Source organism: Squalius cephalus (assembly GCF_949319135.1).
Source record: "Squalius cephalus genome assembly, chromosome: 1".
Taxonomy (NCBI): Eukaryota; Metazoa; Chordata; class Actinopteri; order Cypriniformes; family Leuciscidae; genus Squalius; species Squalius cephalus.
The window spans coordinates 50,182,671-50,199,243 of record NC_137122.1 but is presented as its reverse complement, the minus strand read 5'-3'; the positions used below and the strand labels follow the sequence as shown (position 1 = coordinate 50,199,243).

The window sequence follows — 16,573 nt, the reverse complement described above, 5'->3', positions numbered from 1 at the left end:
TATGTGATTATATGACGCAAATTTCGTGATTTTATGAAATAAATAAATGCATGTGTGGACATGACAACCCATTCTCTCTGAGAGCTGTTTGCCCATTTTCTACACCGCTAATAAAAAGAAGACCAGTCAGCTTCAGTTTAGGCAGTGGCACGTGTGGCGCGTATGCTCACATCGTGACTTTTTCCGGTGTGCAGCGCGGAGAACAGGTGAAGATGGATGCCGAGCAGATGGACACTGAACTGGTGGCCAGAAAAAAAATTCTTCCTCTGTTATGTGGCGATATTTTGGCTATAAGATAACCAGGGTTGGTTTTAGAGGCGGGGCCACAGGGGCCCTGGCCCCTGCTGAAATCTGATTGGCCCCTGATTGGCCCCCGTTCCATCAATCGTCGACGAGAAGAGCAACTGGAGAATTCTTCACAACGATCACAGATGCAATTCCACCCCCAAACAATTGGCGGCAGTAATGTGTCAATGCAACTTGGGAGAAGAAACCGAGGTCTTTGACTGTGAATGGCTTTGCAGAACATTCTCTGACGTTATGCCAGTAGGCGGGAGAAAGAATCCATCTATCCAACTTGAAGACAATTCTTGGTGAGTCACAAATCCTTGTGTTGGTTGTCAATAAAATATGAAAGGATTATTTAGCTGCTGCTCTCACTTATTTTAGGTTTGTTAACCTGTTAAGCTTCACCAGTGCACGGACGCACTGAAGTGTTTTTTTTTTTTTTTTTTTTTTTTTTAAATAGTTCAAAGTTACTATCAGATTTAATGTTATTACCTTGACAAACTATACATCATTAAAAAGATATAAGACTCAAGTTTCAGTATTTGACCACTATTGTATTCTAAGAAACTTATAGTGACAGTTATGTCTTAATTTGTGTCAGGAGTTATGAAATGAAAAAAATGAGTCGATACCTTTAATATGAATTATGAGCGTCAGCCGCTTCCATTCAGAAAAAAAGTCCTGTGCTGTCGTCATGACAGCGCTTGACAAAACAACGCTAGATACTCCGATGTACTGTGTTTTCAATCCATACCAGTAGCCTGAGGGCACCCTATGCACAATAATAGCCCATATATGGAATACATGAAGAAGAGCCATAATCATGTGACATTCCAGGAAGTCCCTGACACATACAAAGCTAACGATTGCAATGATATTTGATTTACCCGTGTTCTTCGAACCATGTCAGGTATTTTCATAATAATAGATTATATTTATAATGTAATGCTAATCGATATAGACTTTATCATCGTGCAGAATACTATAAAATAATATATTTTCTGTCTGATTTTTTTATCTGAAGCCAAATTAGATCACAGAAGATTATTTAAAACACTCGACTTGTGTTATAAAGTAGCCTAAGTTTGGAGCACAAACATGGTTTTAATCTCATAAATTGTCGTGTATTGATGGTGTGCTAAGCTAACATGCTAGCTAGCCCTAGGTGCACCTGCCAACTAGCAGTTATTCTTTTATGAATTTTTCTAAATAGGAATGCTTACTGAAATGTTTCTTTATTCAAGAAGGGCATTTGATACAGTTTCAAATGTTGTTTCAAGCTGGGAGGTGCAAGTTGTTGCTCCTACATTATGTTAATGCAGCTTTGCATGTTCAAAATTGTTTATCTCATAAAAAAAGGGATTAAATTGCAATTTGTTTTTTTGACAATATGTGAAAAAGATGAGAAATAAGAAACAAATGTTTAGGTAAATATATCCACACTGTAAATTGTATTGTATTTGGAAACAGTGTTATGGTAACATACGTACATGTTAAAATACCTCTTTGTTTGTTCTGAATTTGCTGTGTGCTCTGCTGCACTTTACCTTATTAGAGTGTACTGTATGAGATGTTTAAGCTGGGAGGTATAAATATATCCACACTGTAAACTGTATTGTATTTGATTAATTAATCGCTGTGCTGTACTTTAGTGTGTGTGTGTGTGTGTGTGTGTGTGTGTGTGTGTGTGTGTGTGTGTGTGTGTGTGTGTGATTTATGCATTAAATAAATGAAAAAAATCATTAAGAACTTAACTGGCTCATAATTTTTTATTAGAGCGTTTGGAAAAGGAATGACTGCCAAAATGTATTTGCACCGTACTGAATAAATTAGCCTATTTTGTGTGCTTGAATGTACCCTGTACTTGGCCCCTGAATGTAACATGTGGCCCCTTAATGGCTCCTGTTACAGAAAAATCCTAGAACCGCCACTGAAGATAACCGACACTGAGCAGAGAGAGCAGGGATGGCAACTCTCACTCATTCAGCGTGAGACTCACGCAACTGACACTTTTCACACGCTCTCGCGCCACACATCCATTTTCTAACGCAGAAAAAAAAAATCACGGAGCAAAGAGGACTGACACCGACAGACTAGGTTACTTATGATAGGAAACAAATTCTCAGCTCTCAGATTCTGTCAATTTTATTACGAAATTCAAAGCGTTTTGGCGCTTGTAAATGTGCCGTGACAGATCGTGGTCGTGAACCGAACATCTCTTACTCTTTACTAGTTAAATAAAAACGAATGAACAATATGTGTAAGATACAGTGCAACTTACCGAAATGTTTATGTCTCATACATAATATTCACAATTTTCTTGAGAAAAATTAACATGTATCTACTGTACCTAATATTTATCCAAATGAATCGATATTGAATCAAGATCAGAATTGATTTGAAATCATGAAATGTGTGTCAAGCAATAATAAAAACAGTAGTCTACCAATCATTGCACCATGTAAAAATTGTAACATGTTGTCACTAAACTTAACAAAATTCTGTTTACATGTTACCAAATGTTTTGACAATCACAATACACTTACACTAAAAATGATCCATCAACTGAGTTTATACAAAGCATATTATGTTACATCTTGCTTAAAGGTCCCTGCTTGTCTGGACAGAATGTTAAAAATATCTTATTTTCATGAGCATACAAATGTTCTTATGTATTGTTCTATTTATTTTATACTATTGTACTATTGAGACAATAACAAGTTTGCAGTAATGCAAAGATGTCATTATTTAATTTTGTAAAAAATATTTTAATTTGAAAACACTGTGCATTTAGTTCTTGTTGCTAGTTTGAGTTGAGAAATACACATTTCAGCACTATCACTAATATGTGTGTGCATTTTCCTTGAGAACCAAGCAAGTTGGCTCATGAAACCATTTGTTCATTATATCGCAATCGCAATATTGACCTCAATAATCGCAATATGAATGACATTTTCCCCAAATCGTGCAGCCCTAGCTGAAACTAGCAAAAAACACTTGCGTCGCTGCATTGCACCAGGTGTATGATAGGGCCAAAAGTTTCCAAAGCCTGTGTTGCCATTTAAATTCACCCTTTCTCTCCCTCATGCATTCATACCCCCCTCAAAATGTGGATATTGGTCAATGAGCTGCCAATCTATATTTGTTTTGGAGTACGATCCCTCTGGATGTGTTTGAGTGATTTTTATGCTCCTGTTAATCTGTTTGCAGTGTTTCTGAGGGCTTTCCAAAAGCACTTGCCTCCAAATTCTGCTCCTGGTGGCTGAGCACACATCTGTTTCTCAACCAAACACTGTTCACGCAGAAACCACAGAATCACTGCACACCATACTTAATGGGCTTGTATGCACACACAGCCCTTTTTATGATACGTGAGCATGGTGTACTTGTGTTGTTAGAATTGCATCTGTGCTATAGTCGAGGTGACTGGATCAATGTTATTGGCGTATCTATCCAATGAAGAGAACATGTAAAAAAAAAAAAACATTAAAAAAAAAAAAAAACACACTCGTTGGGACTCTATGGTGTTATCGACTTTAAAAATGCCCTTTCATACGAATTCAACAAGCTTGGCCTTCACATGAAAAGCAATGCAGATAGAATCACAGAGAGGTGATTGTACAGGGTTGCTAGGTTGCAAGAACATAGGAAATTTACCAGAGATCAGTAATCTTAGCTAATCAATGGAATGTGAGATACAAAAACATGAAATAAACATTCATTTTTTATTTAGTTGTGTATTTCAGAATTTACAATTGTCAGTGGAAATCAACTGATGTCACAGTCATCGAATACTAAATCGTTCTGTCAATGTTTTGTTGGGTTTAGACGCACGTTGTATTTGTTTTAGAAATTAAGCTGAGGGCTGTTTGCAGTCATGAAGATTAATTCTCAAGTGGTCAGTCTCCAATGGACATTGCGGCTGATGAATTTAGAGACTCGCACCACCCATCATGGAGTCCCCATTGTCTTCAATACAATTTTTTTTTTTTTTTTTTTTTTAGTTTTTTGGCAAAGCACATCTTTCTTTAGGGATGCGATTGTGTTACGCTGGGGAAATCTCTTACCAGCACTCTATGGTTTCGGCGAGATGCATTAAACGCCTGTTGTGTTCTCACCAGACTGAGCCATTTTACACCACCCTCACACCCACAGGCAACTGATCTGTGTGTTTGTGTGTGTCTCTAGTCTCACATGCACACAAACACAGAACACTCGCTCTCTTTTCCTTGTCAGTCCCTTGCCTCAACCCTCCACTTTTTCCCTCCATCACTTTAGTGACGTTCAGCACTGGGCCGTGACGTTACAGAAAAACAGAGGGCAAATCGACAATGAAGGCAAGACAGAGGAGAGAAAGAGATGATGTGGGGTGAAAGGGCTTCTGTAAAGGAAAAGTTGAAGTGATGAACAACAAAAGGGGAGAGAGACAATGAACGAGTGAATTTTCAGTGAAAACATTTTTAGAAAAGGTTGTTAGCTACATTAAGCTACTATTAGCCCTATGAATGAATATATCATGTTTATTTGTTCATCTCTCTATCATCATTGTATTGCATTGTAACACTTGGGGAAGCTCAAACGTGCTGCGTAACACGAGAATGATCCTCATTGGTTCTTGCTGAAGCTGAAACGTGATGCGTAACACAAGAATGAACCTCATTGGTTCTCGCACGTCAAGCAAACATGCTTGAGCTTTCGTTTACCACAACTGATGTGCGAGTTGATGAGTGTTTATATGTGAATAAAAGCCTAAATTAATTCTGTTCATCATGTAAAGCAATAAAGTCTCTTCAAAACATTTTGGACTAAACCGCTCAATTCATATGGATTCGTTTTACGATCTCTTTATGGAGGGACAGAAAGCTCTCAGATTTAATCAAAAAGATCTTCATTTGTGTTCTGAAGATGAACGAAAGACTTCCAGGTTTGGAACGACATGACGGTGAGTAATTAATGAAATAATTTTTGGGTGAACTATCCCTTTAAGAACTTTAAAGTCCCCAAGCTTGCAGTGTCCCAGACACCAATTGTTTTATGTCAGAAAAGATCAAATCACTGTCTAGCCAACTGATATTTCCATATGAAGATAAAGGTTAAGATCACAATTTTCTGGATGTATACTACAGCAAACCGTGTGTGTATAAGCACCATTTGTTGTTTGCTTTTATGATCTGAAGGTGCATTTGGACCTGCAAATGACTTAACCATATTTACCGAAATGAATCAGACTTCCCAGCGCTCCATTTGAGAGAGAGGAGGTACCAAAGACTTTAGACACGTATTACTATGAATGGGAGAAATGAGCAAAATGGCGGAATAAGTCCCGCTTTCTAAATAAAAGAGCCTATAACTACTTAGTAAAGTTATTGCGTCACTGCAAGTGCCGTTAGAAGCATCGTTTGCTATAGAAACCGTCAGTGTTCTGAGACGCGCGCTTAGCACTGCGCATGTGTATTGGCTGGTCCAGCCTGAAAAATGCAGGGTTTTTTGTCAAGATTTGAATGTTTAGAAACAACATTTATGAGACAGCTGTTGTCAGAAATCATAGGTGATTTTAAATATGAAATTTAATTGTAAGCTTGGTGAACAGCTTTGGAGAATTTGATGCTTGCCCATTCAAATAGAGCTACACTTGCATGACTAAAATGACTTGCCTTAAAGGGACTTTGGAGGGGACGCATTTTGTCACAATATACTGCTACTTAATGGAAATAAAATGAGCCTGTTACTAGAAAAGCTACTGTTTTAAAAACAACTGAGCTTTTGACCAGCTGCTGAAAAAGTTAGTAGCATTGCAGATTTTATTTAATTACTGTCCTTGCCAGCACTGATGAAATGAGTGCGTGCCAAGAACAGGAAAAAGGTAAGAAAGTGTACACTGTGTGAGTGTGAGTGTGTGTGTGCGGGCCGTGATATGAGCGATTTCATGTCTGTCAGGAGGCGACGTTGCGAGTGTTGGTGCTTGAGGTGAAAGAGCGGTGAAGCAGATGAGATGGCCTACAGATCTGATGAGAGACGGATTCCCTCGGAAAGAATGACAGAGCTTAATAATTCAGAGAGTGATGCAATGGAGGAGGGAAAACGAGAGACGGAGAGAGCGATAAAAAGAGAGAAGGGCGATAGGTGATGGCCTGGGGTGCAATAGTGTGAAATCACCAGCGTTTTGTTTTTAGGGCAATAAAAGAGTCACATTTCTTACAGACTCTGCACTGCAGGTGCACAGCATGATGCAACTAAACTAGATTGCTCTTATTATAATCAAGTACAACCTCATTGTTAATACTGGGCACAATCCAGATTCATTGCATATACTTACTATAGCATTCAGGGGGGTTCAAGGTTTAGCTAGTTTGGCCCCTGCTGGTAGACTCTTTACATTAACAAGTGCAGTTAAAAATTGAGCTATGACAGGGTTTTGTGCTGTCAAGCTATAGTTTTCATCTGCTGCTGTCCATGCGAATATTCCTTTTGCATAATCACATCCAGGATGGCCAAGCTAACTGAAGAGAGACACACAGCCTGCTCTAATATTTATCTCGTTTTACTACCAGCCCCTCATTATGTTTAAGTATCAGGGCTCTCCATATACCATAATACCCATAAGCCCAATTCCTTTCAAATAAATAGCAGCGCTGCCATTTTGACTGTAACAAGTTTTCTTTAAACTCATTAATTTCATGCACGGGGCCTAATTAGGAAGGTCCTGCCAAAGCATATGCACTGCCAAAATGCAGCCAGTGAATTAGTAGCATAAGAAAATCATGTTTGTTTGTCATATACCACTGAATAGCAACAGAGAGTCAGTGTTATTGCTGAAGTTGTACATTGAAGTGTAATAAACAGAAGTTATTCCCTTGTGTTTGGAAACACATCATGTTCATTTCAGCCCAGTTGTTGCGGCCTAATGCTGAGACGATGGGGGCACAGCAGCACCCAGTGGTTACTTATGTTATAACAACACACCATTTTATTCTCTCTACTTGCCTTTGTGGCAGGTAGTGGTATTTAGAACTAGCACAGTATGGCCAGATTATACTACTACCATGGTACATGACAGTTCAGTTCAAGTTTTGTTCTCATCCAATAGTGTCAGTGCAGTCAAATAAATAATATTATTGTGTGAATATTAAGTGTTACCAACTAGCAAGCCAAAGGTGACCGTGTTTGAAAAGGTCTTTACCTGCAGTCTTTACCAGAGTCATTCACAAGGCCCATGTGCAGGTGTGGCAACTTAATAAAGACCTTCTTCAACGCTGGCATGCGGTAGAATGCATTTTGCAGCAGGGTCCAATTCAGTGGATTGTACGTAAACACACTTCTTCCCGCGCATTTTTAGTTAGCTGTGTGCCGAAGTATTGAGCGCGATCCCGCTTCAGACGATTCAGCTTGCGTGAGTGATTCGAACTGTCGATAGAGAATGAATCGCGAATACAGGCCGTTTTGCTGACCCGTTTGACTGAACCGACTCAAAAGAGTGATTCATTAAAGGGATGGACTTCGATTCGCTACTTCTAATTCTAATTCAAATTTATTAACAACCACCAGAACTCTCTCAGTTGTTGATTGTAGTGAAAATTAGCAAGATGACTTTATTTTTAATATGACTACTACTGTAACTTGGTCGTTTTGTAGGTTGTAGAGAGATCAAGGAGCTTTTCAAAATGTTTTTGGATGATTCATTATTTCAAAACGTTCGAAACTCCGCGCACTGGCGACACCAAGTGGTCAAGAAATGCAGCCAAACATGTAAAATGACAATTAATTTACAACCCAATTGCAAATGATTTCAAGCAATTATGTGATCTATTAAACGCTTTATGTCTAAACGTCATCAAATGCCATTAAATGTGAAGTGTGTAAATTTGTTATTTTATTAATCGGTAGTTTTGTGTGTTTTTAGTAGCCAGAAACAACTAACACAACTAATTCTCCTTTTTTTTTATATACACACTTTATGTTTGTCCTACATTACCTAAAAACAGTTTAAGGGGTCATAACATGAGAAATCAGATTTGCCTTTATCTTTTGGCTTTGTATGGCCTATTAAAACATCCTGCAAGTTTCACACAAATGTGCCGTACAAGTCCTGAAAAGTGAAGTCAAAACGTTTCGATCGCCCCCAGATGGCTGGATGCAGTACATGTCATAAACCCCGCCCTCTCCAAGTTTTTTTTTTATTTTTTTATTTTAATAAAAAAAAATTGACATTGAAACAAACATGAAACATTTACAGCTATATCAAGACATCCAAAAAGATAGTGACTAAAAAGATTGGGTTTACAATAGCCTATATACAAAAAAAGCAAGAGGAAAACTATAGGCAATATACAATAGGCTACTATTGGTTTTAATAGAAATAAAGAAAATAAACAAATAAATCATGAATTAGTAGACCTACTTTAAAAAAAAACGAGAACATCATATACAATTTCAAATTTCCTGCCCTCTCCATGCAATCTAATAGAGTGGTGCAGGTATGACATCACTTTGTAGAGCAAAACACGGAAACGAGTTAGCATTTTAGCACTGCCGGTTCAATCCTCCTGAAGTCAATGGGTTTTTTGAATGGGTTTTTGGTTAAATGGCTGAAATAAGTTGTATGGTGAACACAAGCTCAAGACTTACAAGCTCAAGAATACATTAGTATTGCCCCACTCGTGATGTTTTAAGCTGTTACGTGTCTTGAAAAAGGCAGTTTGCTAACAAGTGGCTAAATGAGACTACGGAGGCTGTGGAGGACATTAGATGTCATCACGCCGAACAGGTAAACTCAGTCCGCTTTTACAGCCTCTCTTATAATTGTGCTCTTTTAAACTATTCTAACTCAAACTCTCTGGGAAAATGTTCAAAAACCTTGAACCAAAATTCATAAAAGTTGTGTTCATCTGTAAAAAAAAATATTTTGATGGACAAAACGTGTAACTATCATCAACTGTTGTTGATCACAGAGTTTGTTTTTTTGCGATAAACCAAAAGCCTAAGGAGAAATCCTATTGTTTTGTTTTTTTTTTGTTGAGGGAACCGTGATGCTAACTGCCAGTTGGCCTACAAAGTGACGTCATACCTGCACCAATCTATTGGACGTAAGACAAACTAAACAATCAAATTACACTTAAACATTTTTTCCAAAGATGGTTTTGTCAGGTAGTTTTTTTTTTTCTCCCTTTTTTATGTTTTTATTCATAAATAAGTTTGGTTTTAGTTATTTATTTATTTGATGCTATAAAAAACAGGGGGAGGTCTCGTCCCACATGTTGCTAAATCGCTGCAACCAATTCTGAAACCAATGCTGCAGCACTAGCCAATTAATTGACTTAAACTGGTGTGTAATATTTAAAAGGAATATTTGCTGCCCGACTTCCTCGGCAACGCGATCCCCCTCAGCAGCGAGGGCTCTCTGACAGCGTGTCCCTCCTTCCTCACGGGTTTCCGCACCAATGTAACAAGGTTTGTGTTCAGGGAAGAAGGAGGCGGGAACAAAACAACAAAACGAAAGTAAGGCGGCAGCCCCTCACAGATGACTGCCACATATAAACATAATAAAACACCAACATAAATGTCCTAGGCCTGGTCCTCTCATGTCTTCCACTGTCATCACTTCTCCTTCTATCCTTCAGGAGCTCCTCCGTGGGACTCAAGACCGGTGTGGCGCGCAGGTGACGATCATTAGCACACGTGCCACAACCGCCTTGCTTGCCACAACTTCATTTGGCGACATTTAGCTACTTTATGAGCAGGCCATTGGAAATAGTAGCAACACTGCATACAGTATCACTCCATGTGCTCTTGAGTTCTGAAACCAATGCTGCAGCACTAGCCAATTAATTGACTTAAACTGGTGTGTAATATTTAAAAGGAATATTTGTAGCCTATTACTTTTAAGCTGTCTTACCATATGAGGTATGGTTATGTTAGCAGAGTATACAAAAATCTTTAATGTCATAATTCAAATTTTGTTCCCCACGCACACTAAATTGTCCAGTGGTACTGTAAACATACAACACTGGACTGGCAATTCACGTTTTAGCATAGTAATGGTTCAGAATGCAGCACTTTATAATTTCTTAAACATTCCTGTTTATATAGTAGGCCTACAACAAAAGTTGTTTTAAGATTTAGGGTAGAATAAAAAATACATTTAAATTCTGTTTCCTGTACACTCATTGACTTGACTTGGCAGAGTGAAAAACTGGCAAAAAGTGACTTCCGTTCAAAAAAAAATAGCTAACCTTGAGTATGTTAATGAATCAGAATTAGTAAGTATACAAACTATGATGGGTTTAAGAGAGTTTTAGGACCATGGCTCCTGTAATCCCTCACTGGTGAGGATTGGTGAGGATTCTTCCACACTTGATCTGTGTCTCCTGATGTAATCACAGCTGTACTGTAGCAAGCATGCTCAGCAGGGAATGAACTGATTTTCACTTCAAAATGTCGCCTTCAGTTGAAGTACCGGCAGTACAGCGCCTCATTTCTGCTCAAAAGGAGATACTTCGCTAGAGCTCTCACAGAGGGGAAGTCATTGACGTAGATTAATGCATCTCAGGGATGAAACGCTCATAGTTCTGTCAAGATGAGCCGGGTACCACTGGCATCGCACCAAGCTGTAGTGCGTTGTAAAGTTTGTTGGTAATGTTGTCTTTGTGCTGTAAATTTGCAAAGGTATAAAAAAAATCTACAGCTATAGCTACAATTTCCTGATTACTCTCTTCCGAAACAGGCAAGTTAAAGGAGCTGCCAAAGAGTGGATAAATTGCTCTTGCATGTCTCATAACAAATGGGATGCAACAAGTTTGAATATGTGGATAATAATGCATTCATTATCTGTCCATTATGTAACATTTAAAAAAATAAAATGTAAATCATTCAACTTCACAGACATGTCTATGTCTAAGGGTACGTTTACACGACAGCGATATGCTTAAAACGGAGAAGTTTTTCCTTTGAGTTTTCCGCATACAGACAACACCATTGTCAAAACGATCCCCATTCACACAGCTGCCAGGCCATTAGATGGCGATGAAACACTATAGACTGAACACGTAATACGCATGTGCATGACGTCATCGTCTTCAGAGATATGCGTTTTTGTTGTTTATACGGAGACCGTTTTCAAAAACTTGCACTTTGAAATCCGTTTTCAAAACTTTGCGTTTTCAGGCACCCAAAACGCCGTTCTCGTGCGAACGAACGGCCAAAATGCATAAAAAGTTTTACATTTTCAGTTGAAAATGGTGTAGTAAACAGCATAAGACAGGGGTTTCCAAACCTGCTCCTTGAGGGCCAATTCCCAGCAGAGTTTGGCTCCAACCTGTAAGCCCGTCTATTGGTCCAATGGCGGTTTCCATACGGGTTAAGGTATTTTCTGCGTGGCAAAGTAATTTGATTCCAATTAAGCTTTAATCTGACTCCATTTTATCACGACCTCGAATTTATGTTGGAATGCCATTGGTTATTGGTATAACAGTTTAGCAATAAATTTGATTATTCCATTTAACTCTTTATGCTTTATATTTTACTCGTTCATTAGGAATCTATGTCGCTTAGAGAGTCTCGCACCGGCCGTTCTTTTATGTGGATCTCACGATCACAAACTCGAAACGTTTGCCACTTTTTCATTAAAGCAGTGGTTTTTATCTTGCATTGTTGTTTCACTTTCATTGTTAGGGTGTGCAGGATTTTTTGAAGTGTTTCCCTTATTTGAGGTCTTGGTCTATGCACCTCATTTGGACAATTTTAAAGTTCCTGGCTTTTCATCATTCTGAACTCAAATGACCTCATCATACTTAATGCACTATACCTTTACACACTTCTCCTGCAGAACCACAGCAGAACTGTAGCAAACCCATTGCTCTATATAGGGAGTCTGTCAGTGTGAAGTCTTACTTACTCTCTCTACAGGGAGCAGGAAACATGTAATTGTGTTCCTCCCTTGATAATGACACTGCAGTAGTCTACTTTAATGCACTGTAATAACAGCAATCAGGATCAAATCATGCTTAGAAGGTGAATGAATGTCTTTAATGGTGCTTTTTAATTCAATAGTTCTCAACCTTTGTAACACTATAGGCTCCATTGTTTAAGACATATCAAAGGCTCCTCTTTTATTTCAAGTTGTGCTTCAGCTGCAAAGATGACAAATGTGCTTTTTTTCAATCTACAATAAATAAATAAATAAATAAAACTAATCTGGATGTTTTTAATATTTAACTATACATTATTTGTGTGGCTTGAAAATAAGTGTCAGAGATCTGAAAGCTCAGAGAAGTCATCCTTGCAAAAGCAGCTCACTTTTGCTATAGCATGCCTAAACCACATGAATATTTTGTATTTATAATCTGTACAAGGGAATCATGGGACGCCTGTATCTATATATTTTAGCACTTTTGTATGTGCTCTCAATATTTCTACCTGGCCTTTTTATGCATACGGGACTGGTCACTGGTGTTTATTACAGTAAATCAAATCAAATAAAAAATGTAGCCTAATAAGGTGGAATATTTCATGAGAGTGTATCCACTCCACAATTCAGATGGCCTGGTACTAGTAGTGACAGTCAGCAGGTGAGCCCCATCCCAGAGATGAAACATCTGATGGTCAATTTCCAGTGTCAGTTTTAAAGAGAAAGTCAGTTATAAAGAGAAAGCCAGTGCAAAGAATAAACCCAGGTTGACCCAACATCGCAAAGGCCTGGCTAGTAACAACAAAAGAATGACCACAGCTTATGGAACAGTGAGATTGCTGCAGTGAAGCACAGGGCTTGCAAATGGTAATTGAAAGGCCAGAGGGAAGGAGAGGCGACTATATTTTGTGCCATTTTTGAATGGCTCAATTCAAATTCAGCTCTGGATTAAAATTGTGCACTTTCACCAAGAGATGGCGCCCTCAATTCACCAATGGAAAGATGCTTTACCAGTTTCATGTGTAGGACCAGGGGCGCAACTGCACATTAGCTGAGGGGTTTGCAAGATCAGTGTTACCACATCTTAATTCCCATCTGGCCGTTTTAAGGACTATTTATACTTCTGCGTCGAACTGCCGCCGTAGCTACGTCGTAGGCTGTGTGTAGCGCGCGTACCCTTCGGCGTACCCTGACGTGCACCTCTCCAAAAATATGTAACAACCATAGACTGTAAAAAATAACAACGCGTCAATTCTACGCGGACGCAAGCGCTGTGATTGGTCTGCCAGAACCCCTCCCTCGGGGTTTCACATGCTCCCTAAGTGCGCGTCAACGCGGACAACGACGCAGAAGTATAAATTAAAACCAACACGTTGGCTACGGCGTATAGGCTCCGGCGTATGTCCGACGCAGAAGTATAATGAGGCCTTTAATAAGTGAGTCATTGAGTCAGTCATTCAAACGATTCGTTCAAAACGCTGAATCTTAATAATTCAGTAAAACACAGCACTGATTGTTGTTTTACTTTGGAACTATTTTCGTTGGTGAAATATAAATAAAACAGTCAATAATGTGTCTAAAATGTAAGTAACTTAATATTAAATAGGCTAATTATGATAATAAACATTTATGATAATTAAATAGGCTCCTTGTTCGTGATATATTCAGCAAAACAGCTCCCTTGGTCGTGTTATGTAACTTTATCATGTTACAATTTTTTTTTTTTTTAAACTCAACATTTTTAATTCCTACCTCAGTATGTTTCTTACGTGAGATTATCGTGTGCTGTTGCGCTCATTTGTTTTTCCACGAAAGAAAGTCTCTCTCACAAATCCAATCCAATTTAATCCAATTTTTCCTGAAGAGACTCAGTAGCTTTATATATGATGAACAGATTTAATGTTAGCTTTTATTCACATAATAAAATAATGTATATACAAACAATGTATACAGTATTTGAGTGTGTTGGTGACTGTCGAAGGAAAGCGACAAATCTAGCGATTTATTAATCCTATGGTGTCCTAGACTTGCCAATGTTAGGCTGAATTTCGACATCCCCTTATGCTAACCCCACCCTCACTCCAAATCCTAAACCTATCTATATGGGGATTATAATCTGGCAGGGGTCTTAATTTGGCGCAACACCGGTGTGCCAAATTTCGACCCCCAAATTATTACCCCCCTAGTTGAAGTCAGTACCTGATTGCCTAATTGACCAGTAACTGTTAAAGCCACTTCGTATTACAGGTGTTACTCTGTGGGATAAGAAATCACTGAGTGAAGATTTGGACATCCATCCACAGCCCCGGACAGATTTGAAGTTCAGTACCTCTGACTCTCTCTCTAGCAAGTTCAGTCTCATGGGTGTAAGTGCTTCCCTGAAGGCCAGTTTCTTGGGGGGGCTGGTGGAGGTAGGAGGATCTGCCAAGTTCCTGCGTGATACCAAATCCTCAAACCAACAGTCCAGAGTAACAATGAATGGTGAAACCTCCAGATACGAACATCTCACTATGACTCAGCTGAGCAAGATCACCTACCCTGGTCTTTGACCAGAAAACTGCAACTCATGTGGTCACAGCTGTACTGTACGGAGCTCAGGCTTTCATGGTGTTTGATCTGACTTTTTCAGAAGGTGAAAACAAACAGAAGATTGAGGGGGATCTGAATGTCATGATCAAGAAGATTCCTAAATTTTCAATTGAAAGAAAAGGGAGCTGTACAAATGACAGATGGTGAAAAGGAAATGTCTGAGAAGATTTCCTGCACATTTCATGATGACTTCCATCTTGAGCAAAACCCCAACACATACACGGAGGCCCTTGATTTTTACAAGAAGCTCCCCTCTATGCTGAAGGAGAATCCCAAGAATGCACTTCCAGTAGAAGTCTCGCTATATCCTCTTCATCCACTGAGTACAAAAGCAGCTCAGTTAGTGAGGGAAATCAGCACAAGTCTGGAGAAGCCAGAGAGGACATGCAACGACTTCATTGGAAATCGCCATGTTGATGATTTCAGTGACGTCAAAGAGAGGCTGCGCTCATTTCAGGAGTCATTTAACATTTACAAGACAGTGTTTCAGAAAGCTGTCAGCAAGGTCTTGCCTGCTATTCGAGGAGAGGAAGGAAAGAAGGAGAAGTCACTAGAAGATATCCTGAAGATTCACCTTGACTCCCCTTTTAATGCTGACAAGCTTAACCATTGGTTACATGATGCAAAGTCAGAACTTGACCACTTGATTTCTTACATCAAGACATTGAAGGGGATCAAAGTTGAAGACTCATGTGGTGTTAACACCATCCTACTTGATCCTGAAATTGATGTTGTGGTGTGCTTCACCTTCACATCTCTGGAGTATGAAGATCTGGATCTTGCAGCCTTGGAGGAGTTTCTGAAATCAGACGATTTTCAAAAGCTTGATAGATTTATGATCTTGTCTGGGGCATTAGTGGGAAAGTGGTTCACTGATCCTGATGTCATATTGAATATGAGAGAGAACTTATCCGGCTTCGGAGGTTTTTCAGAGGCCAATAAAGATGAAAAGAGAATCCACTTCATTATTTCTGCCATCTCTGATCCCTCCAATCTAGGCTCCTCCATCTATCTGTATGAACAAGAGAAACTGCCAGACAAACACTTCCAACCTGTGTCCAAACCGCCCCCACCAATAGTGATGGGTGTCCAGGACCAAACTGTGTCCATGAAACAGCAGAAATCCCCAACTGGAAAAACAGTGCAGTACAGAGTGGAGTACAAGCAAGTAAAAGCAGATTCTGGAGCTGAAGAACAGTGGCTTGTCATAAACACAGCTGATGAAGACTTTACTCTGAATGGATTGGAGTCTGGAAAGCAGTACTTGATCCGCAACAGGATAGTGGGTGAAGTGGGAGTGAGTGAAGCCAGTGACACTGTCAGCCACATACCAAGCGTTATCTGTAGATTTTATTCATTTACAAAAAATTGTTTTATATATATATATATATATAATTGGATTATATTTTTTCACTTAAGACTAAAGTATTGATGCTGAAAATTCAGCTTTGATCACAGGAATAAATTACATTTTAAAATATATTAAGATAGAAATCTTACCAATCCAAAACTTTTGACTGGTATGATAGTGACTAAAGTGAATGACAGTTCTCACAAGATGGAGTTATATGGAAGTAAAATAATGACAAATGTATTTGAAACAAACAAAGACAAGAAGTTGAATCGCTCTAATTGGAACAAAAATGCATTGCATTAACAGTACTTGCATTTTAATGCATTGTATTTTAAGGGTTTGCATTTTTAGGGTCTGAAATTCAACATGATTGTATATTTAAGTTGAGAATATTTCAATTCAAAACATTTCACAAACAGTTTCATTATTAAAGAAATTCA

General features: G+C 38.8%; 1 protein-coding gene across 1 annotated transcript; it reads left to right on the top strand.

Moving 5' to 3' along the window:
- Nucleotides 1–6,280: 6,280 nt before the first annotated feature.
- LOC307171658 (cytolytic toxin-alpha) lies at nucleotides 6,281–16,231 on the top strand (the record flags this gene model as incomplete). Its single annotated transcript, XM_079893415.1, is given in 9 exon segments — nucleotides 6,281–6,411; nucleotides 8,980–9,052; nucleotides 9,629–9,735; nucleotides 9,906–9,944; nucleotides 12,821–12,897; nucleotides 14,438–14,729; nucleotides 14,731–14,905; nucleotides 14,907–16,097; nucleotides 16,226–16,231. Coding segments are annotated over 9 exon segments (2,091 nt in total).
- Nucleotides 16,232–16,573: the final 342 nt, after the last annotated feature.